This window comes from Oncorhynchus masou, chromosome 8, assembly GCF_036934945.1.
Source record: "Oncorhynchus masou masou isolate Uvic2021 chromosome 8, UVic_Omas_1.1, whole genome shotgun sequence".
NCBI lineage: Eukaryota > Metazoa > Chordata > Actinopteri > Salmoniformes > Salmonidae > Oncorhynchus > Oncorhynchus masou.
The window spans coordinates 32,580,082-32,596,772 of NC_088219.1; the positions used below are offsets into that span (position 1 = coordinate 32,580,082).

Below are 16,691 nucleotides of genomic sequence, written 5' to 3' on the forward strand. Positions count from 1 at the left end.
GGATCCCATAGCAGTACCCTTCGTCTAAATAAAGAAATATTTAGAAACATTAAGTAGTTGTGTGTGAGTAGTATTTCAGCCAATGTTGTAATGCATGCACTGGAAGGTAGTTCATCAAGGTCATGTTGCAGAAGAAAATGTTCCATAGCCTAAACACACCACACACACACACACACACACACTGACAAAGATGTTCAGCTGGCAAGCAGAAAGACACAGGAATACGTTTGAGTGACAGTGAAGACTTTGCATAGGCACTTTTTTGCATTTTTTGTGGGTCTGGAAAAAAATGCCTGGAATATAAAATAACATTATTAACTGGATCCTATGCTTTTAAAATAAGATCACTTTCGTTCTCAAGTCTCATTCTGTTCCTCAAATGTTTTTATTTTCTGTTTTTGTTTTGCTTCTCTTCCCTGAACCGGTTCCAACCATTACAATCTGGATCAGGGATAGATTGAAAACATCAGTGGAGACACTTACCAGCGGGTCAGCGCATGCTCTGATTATACGTCCTGGTAATCTGTCTGGCCCTGTGGCCTTGTAAATGTTAACCTGTTTAAAATTCTTACATTGGCTAAGGAGAGTGTGATCATACAGTCATCCAGAACAGCTGGTGCTCTCAAGCATGGTTTAGTGTTGCTTGCCTCAAAGCGAACATAAAGGCATATAGCTCATCTGGTCGGCTCAGTTGTGTCACTGGGCAGCTTGCAGCTGGGTTTCCCTTTATCACAGATTAGTTTGCAAGCCCTGCCAAATCCGACGAGCGGATTCGATCTTAATTCTGAATTGTTGCATTGCCTGTTTGATAGTTTCTTGGAGGGAGTAGCAAGATTTCTTATAAGCGTCCCGGTTCGTGTCCCTATCCTTGAAAAGGGGCAGCTCTAGCCTTTAGCTCAGCAGGGATGTTGCCTGTAATCCACGGCTTCTGGTTTGTCACTATTGTAAAGTGGCTGTTCCACTGGATGTCAGAAGGTGAATTCACCAATTTGTAAGTCGCTCTGGATAAGAGCGTCTGCTAAATGACTTAAATGTAAAATGTAAATGTCACTATGGGGAGGTCGTCGTCGATGCACTTATTATTGAAGCCGGTGACTGATGTGGTAAACTCCTCAATGACATTGGATGGGTCCTGGAACTTATTCCAGTCTATGCTTGCGAAACAGTCCTGTAGCTTAGCATTCGCTTCATCAGACCACTTCAGTATTGTGACCGTACATGCATATTCCAACCATAAGCCATGCATTACAGGCAACATCCGCCATCCGAGTTAAAGGCTAGAGCGGCTTCTTTCAAGAAATGGGTGTTGCAAAAGTAGTATGTAGACAACTGGGCTGTGGCTTTGCTGTTTCAATGCTAAACCACTGTTCCAGAAGAGATACTGATGATACAGTTAAAATGTGATGGCTCTGAATCTGCAATTGAGTATTTTTCCCATAGAAATTATGCTTTATTTGCCGTATTTGATTTTGGTTCAATACCATCCTATGTTGAGGTGATCTGCTCAGATCTCCTGCTCCAGCCTAATATCTCTCTGACTGCCCCAATGGGAGTGGTCTCCAGGAGACAGAGCTGTTATGGCGCTCCAGCTTCACCATCACCTGCTCCACTTCACCACAGTACCCAGGAGGCTCCTTCCTTCTCACGTTCACCAGCTTCAACAGAACCGACTCAGCCAGCTGTAAATCACTCTGATGACTCCCACCAAGTGAACTACACCTGTGTTCATAAGAATGACCTCTTCTGTCATAACTTCTGAGTTTCACTCCTTCATTGTCACAGGTAAATTGAACATGGAACTTTTGACTTTGTCAATATTTAGATTTCCAGATACTTAGATCTTGGCCCGTTTTCATAGTGTCTAAGAGTAGGAGACTGCTAATGCAAGATTATGGTCCCCACTGTCCATGTAATCTTTTTCAACATGGTCAAAAAAGTTAGTTTTCTTGATGATCAATCCCCTCATTTTATGTGTTTCTAATGAAGCCAATCCTCTGACAGCTTTCACCGTCAGACCGGTCGTAGTGCTGCTGATGTTAGTGATGACCAACATCGTGACGGCCCTCTGTTTTCAAGACCACCAAAAAGGGTGAAGAGTGTGGAGCTGACCTCCCTGCAGTAGGTAAGGGAAGAGAAGATATGAGAAAGAGAAAATACAATTTCTTCACTCGATCAGACAAGCCTACAAGCTGTCCATTGACTAAAATCCCAACTAGATGTGTTATGGTCTCGCGTGAATGTAACACATCCAAAAAAATGCATAAATGAGCAAGCTAGAATGCTTTGAAATGTATTGTAATTGTTCTGAGCTTTAAATGCTTTGGCTTGAAAAAAAAATGTTTTAAATGTACAAATATGCGTTCTTTGATGTCCTGACTTAAACGTAGGAGTTCTTACATTACCTTAAAAAATGATTGATATTTCATGTACTCAAACAAAAGTCAAACGAAACAGATTTTTCCCATGTAAAAACATTTTAATTAAAAATTATGAACCTTCCTTCCTGTAATTATTTTGTGCATTGTTTAGACCGGGGACAGTATGCCAACTAAGGCACAGCTGATGTTGGGAGACCTGATGGGCGGGTCATCATCCCCTTTGAGTTCAGTCACTGACTTCCTCACTCCGACTGGAAGAGATGTTCTCATTAAGAAATTGCACACAGTAGAATAGGTGGTTGATGGAAACGGTAGCTGTTCCCTCTGAGATGGTATACTCTGCTGTCAGCAACTGCAGACCGACTGATCAGACCTACAAACCACTTTTCATCCTAAATTACTACTCATTATGATTAGATTGGTCAGTCTGCAGCCGCCGGCAGCAACGTAGTCGATCTCAAACACGCACTATGTGTAGTAATCTAGCTTGACACTGATGGTCTTGCAGCCCATCAAGGAGAAGATCTTCTCACTCTTTGGGAAATAGACCATGTCTTTGGCCATCTGGTCGACCACATCCTGGTCGGGCTCCAGGCCTTTGGCGGACATCTCTGCCATGCCACACAGCAGCACGTGTCTGTACTCCAGAGGCAGGAAAGGGATGAAGAAGTCAACTAGGTTCTTGTCTATCAGCCTAGTGTGCCACAACCCACCTACACAGAGAAAGGGAGGGAGGGGCAACACAGTCATAAGATGGGCAAGAAGAACCTACCACCAATTGCTTACCCAATCCTCTCAGATGTACACAAGTGCCTAGAGGGTAAGGATAGTTATAAAATGGGCAGAGGCAAGAAAGGCAGATGGACAGAATATAGATATCACAGCTAATCTTTGTATTGAAGGTATGAAAAGTCTCCATAACATCCCCAGTCTTAGTAACATAAAAGGAGAGAATCCTGACCTTAAAGAAACATGTGCATGATTTGTTAAATATGAAAAAGAGTTACCAAAGTGCATGAGTCAGGCTTCAGCCCTAAAGAAGGACAGCAAAGAATTGGCTTACTCTTCTTGTTGTTGAACACGGACAGGGAGAGAGCTGGTTCTAAGTGTTGCAATTTTATCTCCTCTCTGTCTCGACCTGCTTTCCAGAAGTCCAGGGCCACCTGTGTGATTTGCTCTCCTCCAGCATTGCTATGGAGATGAGCAAAACAAACTAGTAGATATTAAAGTTGCACTATGCAGAAATGGCCATTTGCTGGTTGCTAAAACTAATAGTTTGCCTAAATTCAGTTTGTGACAAAATAAGCTAGTATAGTGTAGAGAATCATTGTTCCATCTAAACCGCTGTAAAATATATTTTCTAAATCAAATCAAATTTTATTTGTCACATACACATGGTTAGCAGATGTAAATGCGAGTGTAGCGAAATGCTTGTGCTTCTAGTTCCGACAATGCAGTAATAACCAACGAGTAATCTAGCTAACAATTCCAAAACTACTACCTTATACACACACAAGTGTAAAGGGATAAAGAATATGTACATAAAGATATATGAATGAGTGATGGTACAGAGCGGCATAGGCAAGATGCAGTGATGGTAACGAGTACAGTATATACATATGAGATGAGTATGTAAACAAAGTGGCATAGTCTAAAGTGGCTAGTGATACATGTATTACATAAAGATGCAGTAGATGATATAGAGTACAGTATATACGTATACATATGAGATAAATAATGTAGGGTATGTAAACATTATATTAAGTAGCATTGTTTAAAGTGGCTAGTGATATATTTTACATCAATTCCCATCAATTCCCATTATTAAAGTGGCTGGAGTTGAGTCCGTGTGTTGGCAGCAGCCACTCAATGTTAGTGATGGCTGTTTAACAGTCTGATGGCCTTGAGATAGAAGCTGTTTTTCAGTCTCTCAGTCCCAGCTTTGATGCACCTGTACTGACCTCGCCTTCTGGATGATAGCGGGGTGAACAGGCAGTGGCTCGGGTGGTTGTTGTCCTTGATGATCTTTATGGCTTTCCTGTGACATCGGGTGGTGTAGGTGTACTGGAGGGCAGGTAGTTTGCCCCCGGTGATGCGTTGTGCAGACCTCACTACCCTCTGGAGAGCCTTACGGTTGTGGGCGGAGCAGTTGCCGTACCAGCCGGTGATACAGCCCGACAGGATGCTCTCGATTGTGCATCTGTAGAAGTTTGTGAGTGCTTTTGGTGTCAAGCCGAATTTCTTCAGCCTCCTGAGGTTGAAGAGGCGCTGCTGCACCTTCTTCACGATGCTGTCTGTGTGGGTGGACCAATTCAGTTTGTCTGTGATGTGTACGCCAAGGAACTTAAAACTTACTACCCTCTCCACTACAAAAGTTTAAATGCTTCTACAACTAATAATATTGTTGTTTCAGCTGTTGAAAGCTGGTGTACAAAACCGAAAGTAATAGACACAAAAACAAAACTCAAGAATGGGAAGCATAGAAATTGAGCACATAACAGATCTACTTGCTTCTTAGACTTGCTTTCAAGTAGAATGATAGACCTATAACTCACATTTCTATGTGAATTTGGTCAGGTCGCCCATAAAAGTTGCATATTGCCACTTTAAGCTGGGTCCAACGTTCTTTTTCTTCCTCACTGGTCCGGACATGGGGTAGTTTATAAATGCATTAGGTTCATGTTTGGTGATTTTATTAAATAAAAAATCAGAAGTAACTGAACTTTAGTTTTGGGGGGCCGTATCTGATTGAAAGCTGACGTTAAGGTAAGTAAAACCATGGTTACTACAACAAGTCGTTAAGTTGTGGGAAAGACAGGATGATGGATGTCTAATATATGACTGTAAACATTTTTTTAAGTATCCAAAAACAACACATAAATTCTTATCACACACTGCTGATCTGTCTGGCCTACCTGAGGAAGATGAAGATGGCTTGGCGGTAGGAGACCCCGTCCAGATATTCGTAGTAACCCAGGTAGGGCTTTATACAGTCGATCAGGCCAGGGTGCATCTGGTCCATCCATTTAAAGATGAACATGGAACGTGGGCAGTTGGTGACGTTGTCTTTGAACCACTGCTGCAGTTGAGACTGGGGGATGGTCACAGCAGTAAAAACAGACTTATCTACAGCAGTGAAGATAGATTGCAGCATAGGCACAAAACACATTTGAAAAAATTCTGATATACATCCTGTATCATATAGAACCCTCAAATTCAAATCTTCGACCTGGAAGCCAGTTCCACTGCATTTTTGTTCTTCATTCCTCCCATTCAACCAGGGATCATTTTAGCCCTGGGACACCAGGTGGGTGTAAATAATTCTCAGGTAGAACAGAAAACCAATAGTATTCCGGATCTCGTAGGGTAAGATTTGAATATCACTGATAATAAATATGCATGAGTGTTGTTTTTTTTACAGCCTAATTCTCCATTGAGAATCACTGGGTTACTGGGGATTACAATATAATACAATGGTAGTTTTACCTTGTAGTTCTCAAGCTGACTCGAAAGAAGGAAGTGAGTAGTCCCAAACTGATGGACGCAACTGCTAGCCATGCCCTCCTTGTAGATGTTTTCAGCTATCAACTGGCTGGCGAAGTTCTTCCCTGTGCCAGTCCAGCCATGTAGAGAGAGCACCAGGGGCTTTTTAGGATTTTTATTGTTCATGAAACCCGTTACAGCTTTCTGGATGACTCTGGAGGCAACATGTTGACCAAACAGCTTACGATCTAGGGCCATTTTCAAACCTGATGACAGGGCAGGATTTGATTATTAAGTGTCAATGAATGGGATGTGCTACAAATAACCACCTATAATTAGTATAGAAATAATGGTGGTGTATCTTAAGTAGGCTAGTGGTGCAAGGGTCAGCTGCTTGTTCACTCGCACCCACCCGAAATTGCTAATAACCCTTCCAACACCACCCCACTACATGTGGTAAATTGAAAATCTGAGGCCCGCACTCGACCCTAACCTGCTAAAATAGAAAATGTGCTGTAGGCTACAGTCAGATGGTGGAACAACTTTTTGTCAGGGGTTGCAGGATATTTCTTTTGCCTGATTTAGATATGTTGGAAATCATAAGCAGAAACAGCCTTTTGGTAGGTGATTTGTTTGTCAACTTCTAGGCCTACAATTAGATACATGCAGCTTCTTCTCTTCTGTCATTATATGCTGCCCTGAAAGACTAAACAAACTCTTGCTCACCAGAATAATGTCATAGGATGAACCCTTTAATTTAGTTGACATCAGTAAAGTTCTCTTTCTTGGAGCAAATATGTTTAGGGACCGGGGAGAAAATGCAATAACAAACAAAAAAATAAACGTGTAAGACTATATGTTTCAAATTTCAGTTTGACCGTTGTAAGGAAATAGAAAGCTGTGAAAACGACCCAACATGTTTCTGATAAGATTTCAGTTCGGCTTGGATGCATATTTTATGTGGTTGAAATACTTGTAGCTTTTCTGATGCTGAGAAATATAGATACTGTCTTTAGAGGTGCTAATTGCGCATTCTCTCAAGATGCTGAATGAAATAAATCATATTTCTCCACTCCTGTTCCCGAGTACAAATTTGGTGTATCATTTTACTGCAAGAAAAGCTTAATTCTGTAGGAGTTACTGGAAAAGGCTATGTGAGAAGTTATATACTTAGTGTCCAGATTTCAGTTTCCATTCTACCCATCTGAACAGTAGCTTAGGCTACTGTTCCCTTGACGTGCATAGGCCTATTTGAAATCTTTCAAATGTGTATAGTGCCTCACAATCACACATAACATAGCAATCATCCTTATTTTTTTACCAATTCCCCAAAACTTTCCCAAACATTACTTTTCAGGCACTCCCTTATTATTTCGCAGCTTTTCTCTTATTGAATTAAACTCAGACAATTGTACAGTTACACGGATACAATGTGATTGTGGATAGTTAATGTTAATATAATAATTTGATTGAAAAGTTGAAATGCTTTGCAAGAAGAACGATTTCCCAAATAATCCTGTTTACGGCGGCATCTGAAATTGGGCTACCTGATAGCACACTCATACAGAAAATTGTCCAAATAAATATTCTACCATGTTATTTTTTGGAAGCATATTGGATTGAGTTTGGACATGTTTGAATGTGAAACAGGGGTGCAACATCCACTTGGGACAGGTGCGTTTTTGGTTTAGCCTACTGTATGACAAAAGGGGTCTGTATTGATTTTTTTTTTTTAATTTAGTCGAGCAGTCACAAATATATTATTATTATTATTTCATGGCACAAGAGACGTGATTTGTCCCCGTCTCAGTGGACTAATACATTGAAGAGGCCGCGGGATGCCACAGCCCAAGAATGTGGGGATTGTGGCTCAGATGCACATCTCTCTCTCCAGAATGCACTCTTCTGCCATTTCGTGGGTATTCATTGTGTGAATTGTTAGCTGTGTCTATCAATTCCCCATTACATACTACTGGTGATGTAATTTACCATTGATTCCCACATTTTCTAATCTGCAATGTTTGGTTATGGTAATTTCTGTTAACGCATTCAATATATTTTTATTACAGTCATTTACCATTAGTTCTCATTGTCGGAGTGGACACGTGTTTTGCAGAACTCACAACCTATGTTACACTTGTGAGACACAAGTTTGGTTGATTTCATTACATTTACGAGCTGTCAATTTATTAATCGTCTTGTTTGTTGTGAGCCCATTTGGGGGATGTCTGATAGTATCTCTGATTGTCTTAACTCACCCCCACTAATGAGCTGTGGAGCTTCTCAAAGTAATTTTTCTTCACCTTCAAACAGCAAGTAAACAGAGTAGTTTGACAATCAATTGTGAATGACAACAGGTCCTCAGAATTTTAACAATATTTTCAGCTCTCCCTTTCGATAACCAAAGCAAAAAATGTAATGCTCTGATCCAGTGGAAACATCATAAAATACCTGATTACTTCTTATGCCTTGCATAAAAAAGCCTACAGCTATGTCTGTCCCAAGATCACTGGCACTGGAAACTGAGGGCCCAGAATATTTTATACAATGACTCAAGTTTGCTAGCATGAGTTTTGGGGCGACCCAGTTGATACAATGTTTCAAGATCGATGCAAACAGGCCATGCGTAGCCAATGTAATTTATATGATTTTTTATTTTCTACCTGCAATGTTGTGTTGGCTTTATGTAGGTCATTATTAAATAGTTAGCAAATGGCAATAAAAGTAACTTTTAGATTTGTATAAATGTTATTAGATAGAATGTTGATTAACCACAGACAATGATCGAGACAAAGACTATCATCAATTAACTGTTCCACAAAAATGTGCATATGGAAATCATAAGTGGCACGCAAATTGTTAGAAATGGTAAGAAATTGGCACTCCAAATGGAGGTTTCCTACCACTGGTGTAGCCTATTTCCGGCAACTTCAGGAGCATACCTGCAGAATCTGTGAAGGCCAGCAGCAGCAGGAGGGTCGGGAAAATGTTTTATTTATTCTGGTTAGGCTAAATTGACCTTTAAAAAAAAATCAAACAGCGTGCATCTGAGCATCTGACTAGTTGAGTAAATACAGTTGATTATGGAAAAACTTAACACTTGGATTTATCGATTGGTCATAAAAAAAGGCTATTCTTGGTTGAACAAGATTTTTTTTGGTCAAGGACAGCCCTAGTATAGTGAGCTATAGATCCACACACAAAAAAACTGGTGGAGGACCCCGTGCCAGTTTATTTCACCCTCACTTCTGCGCCCCTGATGTAAATTAGTTCTAAGAAGCATGTCCAGGCTGTTACACAACCGGCTGTGTTCCGGAGTCCCATAGTGCAGCGCACAATTGGCCCAGCATTGTCCGGGTTTGGCCATCATTGTAGGTAAGAATCTTAACTGATTTGCCTAGTTAAAAAGGAAAACAATTATACACACATACATATATATACACACACACACACAAATACATACACACACACAATTCACTCGTGCCAAACTAGTAGGCTTGCGCTAACAGTGCGGGTACGTGCACAGATCAAACACATTTGCCTCCGTCGATCGATGAATCTGCCCGTCCCCATTTCGCGAGTAGGGTGTAGGCTATTTGGCGCGGGGACAATTAGATCTTAAAGCTTAGGTTTATGCTCCAACGCCAAATAAATGAAACTTGTATGTAGCCTTATATATATATATATAAGCTGCACAAGACTGAAATCCATAAATGTAAGGTATTGTTTTCTCAAGCCGCACACCAAAACAATATGTAACGACCCTAAAATCATCCCTCGTTTTCTAAAGTAGGCCAACGGTATATTGGTGGAGATCAATAAGCAATTTCAAGATTAAAACGCAAAAGGACTGACTGTGCCTACATGGTCAAATAGCCTAAGTAAACCACGTTAACACAACCATTTAATATGTAGTTGTACACATACCTGTTGAATTAAAAGCAATCCATTTAGAATCGCAACTTTCATATACATAATTGTAAATGGTCCGCCCCACTGCTGCTAGGCCTACTCCCACACCGACCACAAATGTGGTTGAGATTGGTTCGAACGCATTCACAAAACCACTCGATATCAACACATAATATACGAAATAGGTTGCGTATGTTGCTTGCATTTTAACTTCAAATAAACATTTAGATACCTAGTTTAAAATTTAGGAACGAAAAGACGTAAACAGTCCAAGTCAACTATTTCCTTCTGCGTAATCATTATGCGACAGCAAAAGCAAATCTGTAGCAAAAGTGTCGTCACCATGTATATTCTAGCCGCAACTATGAAACTCGGATATTATTGCAAGAACTGGGAGCTCTTTAAATTTGAGGTGTCCAATATGGTAATAATCTTGCTAAGACCAGAAGAGCTGAGGAGGAAAAGGTGATCATTAAGATAACTTCCCTTACTCAGAGGTCCCCAGCCGACCTCTTGGGGGAGGAGAAGATGGAACTAATTGAGTTACAAAATAAACTGGATAATATATATAAATTAAAAGCAGAAGGAGCCTTTATTAGATCTAGGAAAAAATGGATTGAGGAGGGAGAACAGAATTCATCCTATTTCTTTAGACTTGAGTTAAACATCCATAAGTTAAACATTGATGGTGTTATTACAGATGACCAAAAATTAATCGCTAAATACTGTAGCAATTTTTACAGAAAATTGTATAGCTCTACGTACTGTCAGAAATCCACAGATATGTTTTTTAACTCACTGAATAATGTTCACTCTATCAGTGATATAGAATCTAAACAGTGTGATGAACCCATCAAAGTTGAAGAGATTATAGAGTCTATCAAACATCTAAAGAACAATAAATCACCAGGTGTTGATGGAATTACATCAGAATTTTACAAAATATTTTCTGAACAAGTAGCTCCCTTCCTATTTGAAGTCTTTTTAGAGAGTATTAAAAGCAATGTTCTCCCTTCTACAATCAGTCAGGGGTTAATAACACTGATACCTAAACCTAAAAAAGAAGTGCTGCTCATCGATAACTGGTGTCCAATTTGTCTTCTTAATAATGACTATAAGATATTAGCCTCACTACTTGCAAAAATAATTAAAGAAGTCCTGGATGCAATCATTGATGAAACACAGTCTAGCTTAACGAGGAACAGACATATTTCTAACAATGTCAGACTAGTATTAGACATACTTGACTACTCAGACCTAATAACTGAGGATAGCTACATATTAGTTTTAGATTTTTATAAAGCATTTGACACAGTAGAGCATCAGTTTCTCTTCCACTCCCTTGAGAGACTTGGCTTTGGGGATTTTTTCTGTAAGGCTATTAAGACTCTCTATGCAAATTATAACAGCTCTATCAAATTGAAATATGGCACCTCACCGAGATTTGAGTTAAAGAGAGGAATTAGGCAAGGTTGTCCTATCTCTCCGTACCTGTTTTTATTAATCACCCAACTTCTTGCAAATTCTTTAAATAATAGTCCTGTACAAGGTATTTCCATAGCTGGTAAAGAAATTATTATAAGACAGCTGGCTGATGATACTACACTTTTTCTGAAAGACACTAACCAAATTCCCATAATGATCAATGTGATACAATCCTTTTCCAAAGCATCTGGTCTATATCTTAACATTAATAAATGTGAACTCATAGCTATCAAAGATTGTGTGACACCTTCATATTATGGTATTCCAGTAAAATAAGAACTTACATATTTAGGCATAACCATTACAAAGGATCAGAAGTCTAGAGGCTTACTAAATTTTAACCCTCTTATTAAAAAAAACCCAGAAGAAACTAAATCAATGGCTACAGAGGGACTTATCTTTAAAAGGTAGAGTCCTAATAACCAAGGCTGAAGGTATCTCTAGACTAACATATGGTGCTCTATCTTTATATCTTGACCGTAAAATAAGCAAGGAGATAGACCAGATGCTTTTCAACTTTCTTTGGAGAAACCGTACCCATTACATTAGGAAAACTGTTGTAATGAACACTTATGAGAATGGCGGACTGAATTTTCTGGACTTTACTACTTTAAATAATACTTTTAAGATCAATTGGATAAAACAATTCCTAAGAAGACCCACTTCTATCTGGAATTTTATTCCTCATCATGTCTTCTCTACTTTTGGTGGCCTTAATTTCATGTTGTTTTGCAATTATATTATAATTAATAATATTGACAAAGTTCCAGTGAAACTTTCTGCTTTTCATCAGCAGGTTTTCTTATCATGGTCCTTAATTTATAAACACAATTTTTCTCCACACAGATATTATATATGGAATAATCGGGATATATTGTATAAAAATACCTCTCTGTTTTTAGAATATTGGTTCCGAAATAATATCCTATTGGTGAGCCAACTGGTAAATGCAGAGGGTCTTTTACTCAGTTATAAAGAATTCCTATCACTTTACAAGGTCCCTGTAACACCTAAAGATTTTGCAATTGTTTTAGATGCCATTCCCTCAGGTGTTGCTATGTTATTCAGGAACATGTCAAGACCTGACCCTCAGAGCCTACCTTCTGTTGACCCTGTTGACTCATCAGTAGGAAAGATTTGTTTCTCTTTTGGTCCATTCAACAACAGAGCCATACAATCCTTGTTTCAGCAGAATGTTGTATCTATACCTTATGTCATGCCTTATTGGAATGGATTTATTGATAATATCTGTTGGAAAAAAAGTTTGGATGTTGCCACACACATACCTACTTGTTAACAAAATTAAGGAAGTTTCCTTTAAAATTATTCATAAATATTATCCTGCCAACCACTATATGAAGAAGTTTAAGGAAAACATCAACTCAAATTGCTCCTTTTGTAATGACCACCCAGAAACAGTTTTGCATCTTTTTTGGCATTGTATGCATGTAAGAAAACTGTGGCAAGACATCAGTAGGTTTATAATTGAACACATTTATGAAAATGTTACACTATTGTGGAGAGATGTACTGTTTGGATACTTTACATACAATAGAAATAAGCGGAATCATTTTTATGTAATTAATTTCATTATTCTTTTGGCCAAATTTCATATACACAAATGTAAATTTACAAACAGAAAACCACATTTTCGTACCCTACAAAAATAAATTGAACTGTATTTTAAGACGGTTAAATGCTCTATAAAACAAAAAAGCTGTTAGAAATGTAAGTATATGTATGTCCCTTAAGGTCCTTGTGTAATTGTAATGTGATATTGTACCCCCTAGCTCGATTGTCTATTGTCTGTAATCTATGTATGCCTGTGTTCCCTCATGTGCTTTATATATTGTTTTGTTATTAATAAAAAATATAAAAAATAATTTTAAAAAAGTAGAGGCGGAACGAGAGGGTTTACAACATCTGAAATCTGTCTGCCAAAATGAGACCGCAAAGTGAGGAATTTTTCTATGGAGGATAAAATGAGTGTCCCTTGACTATCTTGTCAACATAATATAAATCGTTGCTCGTATCTAGTTTAGTGTCGGAGATACAAAAAAACCTAGAAGATTGGTGAGTACATTTTTTATTTTATTTACAGCAAGAATTGTAAACAGAAATTAATTTCCTAACACACTATGGAATAACACTCAACGCACTTAACCAAGAGAAACATTTTTTTTTACAACAGCAAATTAAGTACAGTTTGTTCAGATAAGACTATTCCAAGGCCACATATTTCATACACAGATGAACCATTCAGGGTTTTATTAAGAAAATATATGTACGCTTTTTTCAGGCCAAATACAATGTAGTATTATTTTCTTGGCATGTACACATCAAGAAGTTTGCAAGCGTGTTTAAAGTTAACTCTTTCTTGTCACAATAATCAAAACTCTTTGCTTTTACAAAAAAAATATCTACTCTTTCAGTGTCTATAAAAACATTATGCCACGAGGTTAAGCCATCAATTTACAGTGCCCTCTGTAATTATTGGGACAGTGATTTTGTTGTTGCTCTGTACTCCAGCACTTTGGATATGAAATTATACAATGACTTTGAGGTTAGAAGTGCAGACTGTCAGCTTTAATTTGAGTGCATTTTCATGCATAGCGGGTGAACCGTTTAGGAATTACAGCACTTTTTGTACATAGTCACCCCCATTTTAGGGGACCCAAAGTATTGGGATAAATTCACTTATATATGTACAAGCATTTCGCATAATAACATCTGCTAACCATGTGAATGTGGCCAATAAAATTTGATTTGATTAAAGTAAAAAAAAAAAAAATGAAACTCGGATATTTCCGATTTGCTAACTGGTGTTAGTTAGACACGTGCAGTGTTCAACGAACCAACAAATTGGGCATTTCTGAGTTTCTTAGTTCCGAATAACAGATGAACGGGGCATAATAAATGGCTAAACCCCTCATATTTATACAAGTTATGTTCTTACACCCATATTTATACAAGTTATGTTCTTACACCCTGATTTTAAACAACCCTAACTACACAACTAACCCGAAATGAAGACCAAAAAGATACATTTTATGTTCATTAATTTTTACAATATAGCCCATTTTGACTTTGCTGGTTGTCACTCGTTACCACAACCACAAATGGGATCACATTCAACATCGGCTACCATCGGCTGTGGTTTTTCACATGGCTGTGTTTCAGCATTTTAACGGTAAAACGGCAAATTATATTCAAAAAGCCTACAATGTTAAGGGACAGAGGTGTTCTGAGTGAGCCTGAGAACTGTAAGTAGCCAAGGAAGGACCACAATGCATTTACGTACTACAAATGAGAATGTTTTTTTATTTTTTATTATTAAGTTGCAACACCGTTAATTGGAAATACTTCCAATAGTATAGCCAAAACACCGCATGAGCGAGCCACAACTCTGGTCTGAGCATCTTCTACCTCCATACGACAGTGGCTGTCCGCAAACCAAAATTCAAGGTGCAAATTAATGGCCACATCCGTTCCATCTGAGAGGGACTTCTCGAAAATGGGACAAATAATTACTGAGAGAAGAACCCGCATCAGCCCCGCGAAAGTGAGGCAGCTTGCTTGAATGCAAATCTCACAAAAGCTAAATATGGTCAGCATTGCTGTGCTGCTGGTTATAACATGGCAATTAAGGAGAAAAGAGGGACCAGTTTAAAGTTTTAAGTGGGATGCTGCAGTTTTGCATATTCATATACATTAAAAGTTTAAAAGCATTCTTTTTCATAACAAACCAATGCATTTTTAAATACATTGTGGTTAGGGTAGAGTATGATTTCATTTAATAGTTTCATTAGAATTGTTTTAAACACCAATCATAGTCAAACTAACAAACTGTTTGACTTGAAAAAAAAACGAAACATTTTTTTTGAAAGAGCCGTTTGGGAGCCTAAAGACACGGCTCTTTTTGGTGAGCTGAGCCGAACGAGCAGGCTCACTGAGAAGAGCCGGAATGCCCATCACTACTCTGATCTGAGCTTCTATGACATAATGGCTGTCCGCAAACCAACATTAAAGGTGCATGCCGCCACTTACTGTGCTTTAGTGTGTGGTCAATCACGGTTTACAACCTTTCTAAATCCCCTTCCTAACTCAGTACTTCTGAGAATATACAAAAGAGCCCTACTAACTTCTAATAGTCCCTCCCCAATCTCCAAAATCCCCGCCCCCCCCCAGCCTTGTCCAACCTCAATGACCCTACACTTCAAGCTTTCCCTCACTTCAACATACTTACAATATAAAACATGATCCACTGTTTCATCAACCATACACAGACACAACCATTCACATGCTTGCCAACCAGATGCAATAACAAGTTCAATATATAATGTCCTAAGTGCAATCGAGAAAACACCACCTCTTCCTTCCTAGTCTTTCTTTGGAGGGCATTTAAATGCCGACCCTTGGGCTCAGAGTTCTCTCTTCTGCCACACATCTATCAAAATGGCTCCGATTTTACATTTGGCCTCACCTCTACCCAGTGGAACTGTTAATTATATCTGGTTTCAAAGCTCTTTTGGCTAATTGGTCTTCAATTTTATTCCCTTCCAAACCCGAATGTGCTGGGACCCAGCAGAATCTCACTAACACACCCATTCTCTCAATTCTCCATAATAACATTAATAACTCCTATAGGTCACTCCTATTAGATTTACCTGATGATAAACTATTCAACACAGAATCTAAGCATACTATAATTCTAACAGGTTCTACAGCCTCCACCCACTGAAGTGGCAACTATTATTGGAAGCAGTTCAAATTAGTATATTAAAAGTTAATCTGTTAGTCTTCTACCTATCTGCACATCAAATTCAGGAATTCAAACACCTGCCCACTATCTGGGTCCTTGGATCCATCTGTGAAAAGCGGTAAAAAAGCATAAACTTCTACCAGTGGGATGCCCAACCTCACAGCCTTTCAACTTAACCCTAATAAGCCAATGACAATTTTGTACTCTGTATATCCAAAGGCATCTCACCTGCCTCCACTATTAAGGCACATACAGATGATGATTTAAATGCACATCCTTAAAGAAAATATTATTTTTTTTACATCCAAAGTGCATCAAACATGATTTAGAGCTTGTTTTTGGAAAAGTGGTTATTTCTGTATTTCAATGTTGAAATTTGCTGAAAATTGTCCACCGTGTTCATATCATCCTGAATGAACAGTACAGCAAAACAAATTACATCCAGGGTGTATCAAACATGATTTAGAGCTTGTTTTTGGAAAAGGCTTGCAAACTACTACAGACTACAACGGGAAGACAGCGGAAAGCTGCCCAGTGACACAAGCCTACCAGATGAGCTAAAGTACTTATATGCTCGCTTTGAGGAAAATAACACTGAAATATGCATGAGAGCATCAGCTGTTCCGGACGACTGTATGACCACACTCTCCATAGCCGATGTGAGTAAAACC

At 38.7% G+C, this 16,691-nt stretch overlaps 1 protein-coding gene across 4 annotated transcripts; it reads right to left on the reverse strand.

Moving 5' to 3' along the window:
• Window positions 1-2,455: 2,455 nt before the first annotated feature.
• LOC135544542 (torsin-1A-like) lies at window positions 2,456-10,097 on the reverse strand. 4 transcript variants are annotated; one of them, XM_064972235.1, is made up of 5 exons: window positions 9,789-10,097; window positions 5,865-5,986; window positions 5,294-5,469; window positions 3,442-3,569; window positions 2,456-3,091 (listed from the first exon to the last, which is right to left on the reverse strand). In XM_064972235.1, the coding sequence occupies exons 1-5, from the start codon at window positions 9,976-9,978 to the stop codon at window positions 2,847-2,849; spliced, it is 861 nt and encodes a 286-aa protein (XP_064828307.1). In that variant the 5' UTR covers window positions 9,979-10,097; the 3' UTR covers window positions 2,456-2,846. The 4 variants fall into 4 exon arrangements, with proteins under 4 accessions (XP_064828307.1, XP_064828306.1, XP_064828308.1 ...); XM_064972234.1 differs by having other exon boundaries at window positions 5,865-6,127; XM_064972236.1 differs by having other exon boundaries at window positions 5,865-6,127; window positions 10,006-10,072.
• Window positions 10,098-16,691: the final 6,594 nt, after the last annotated feature.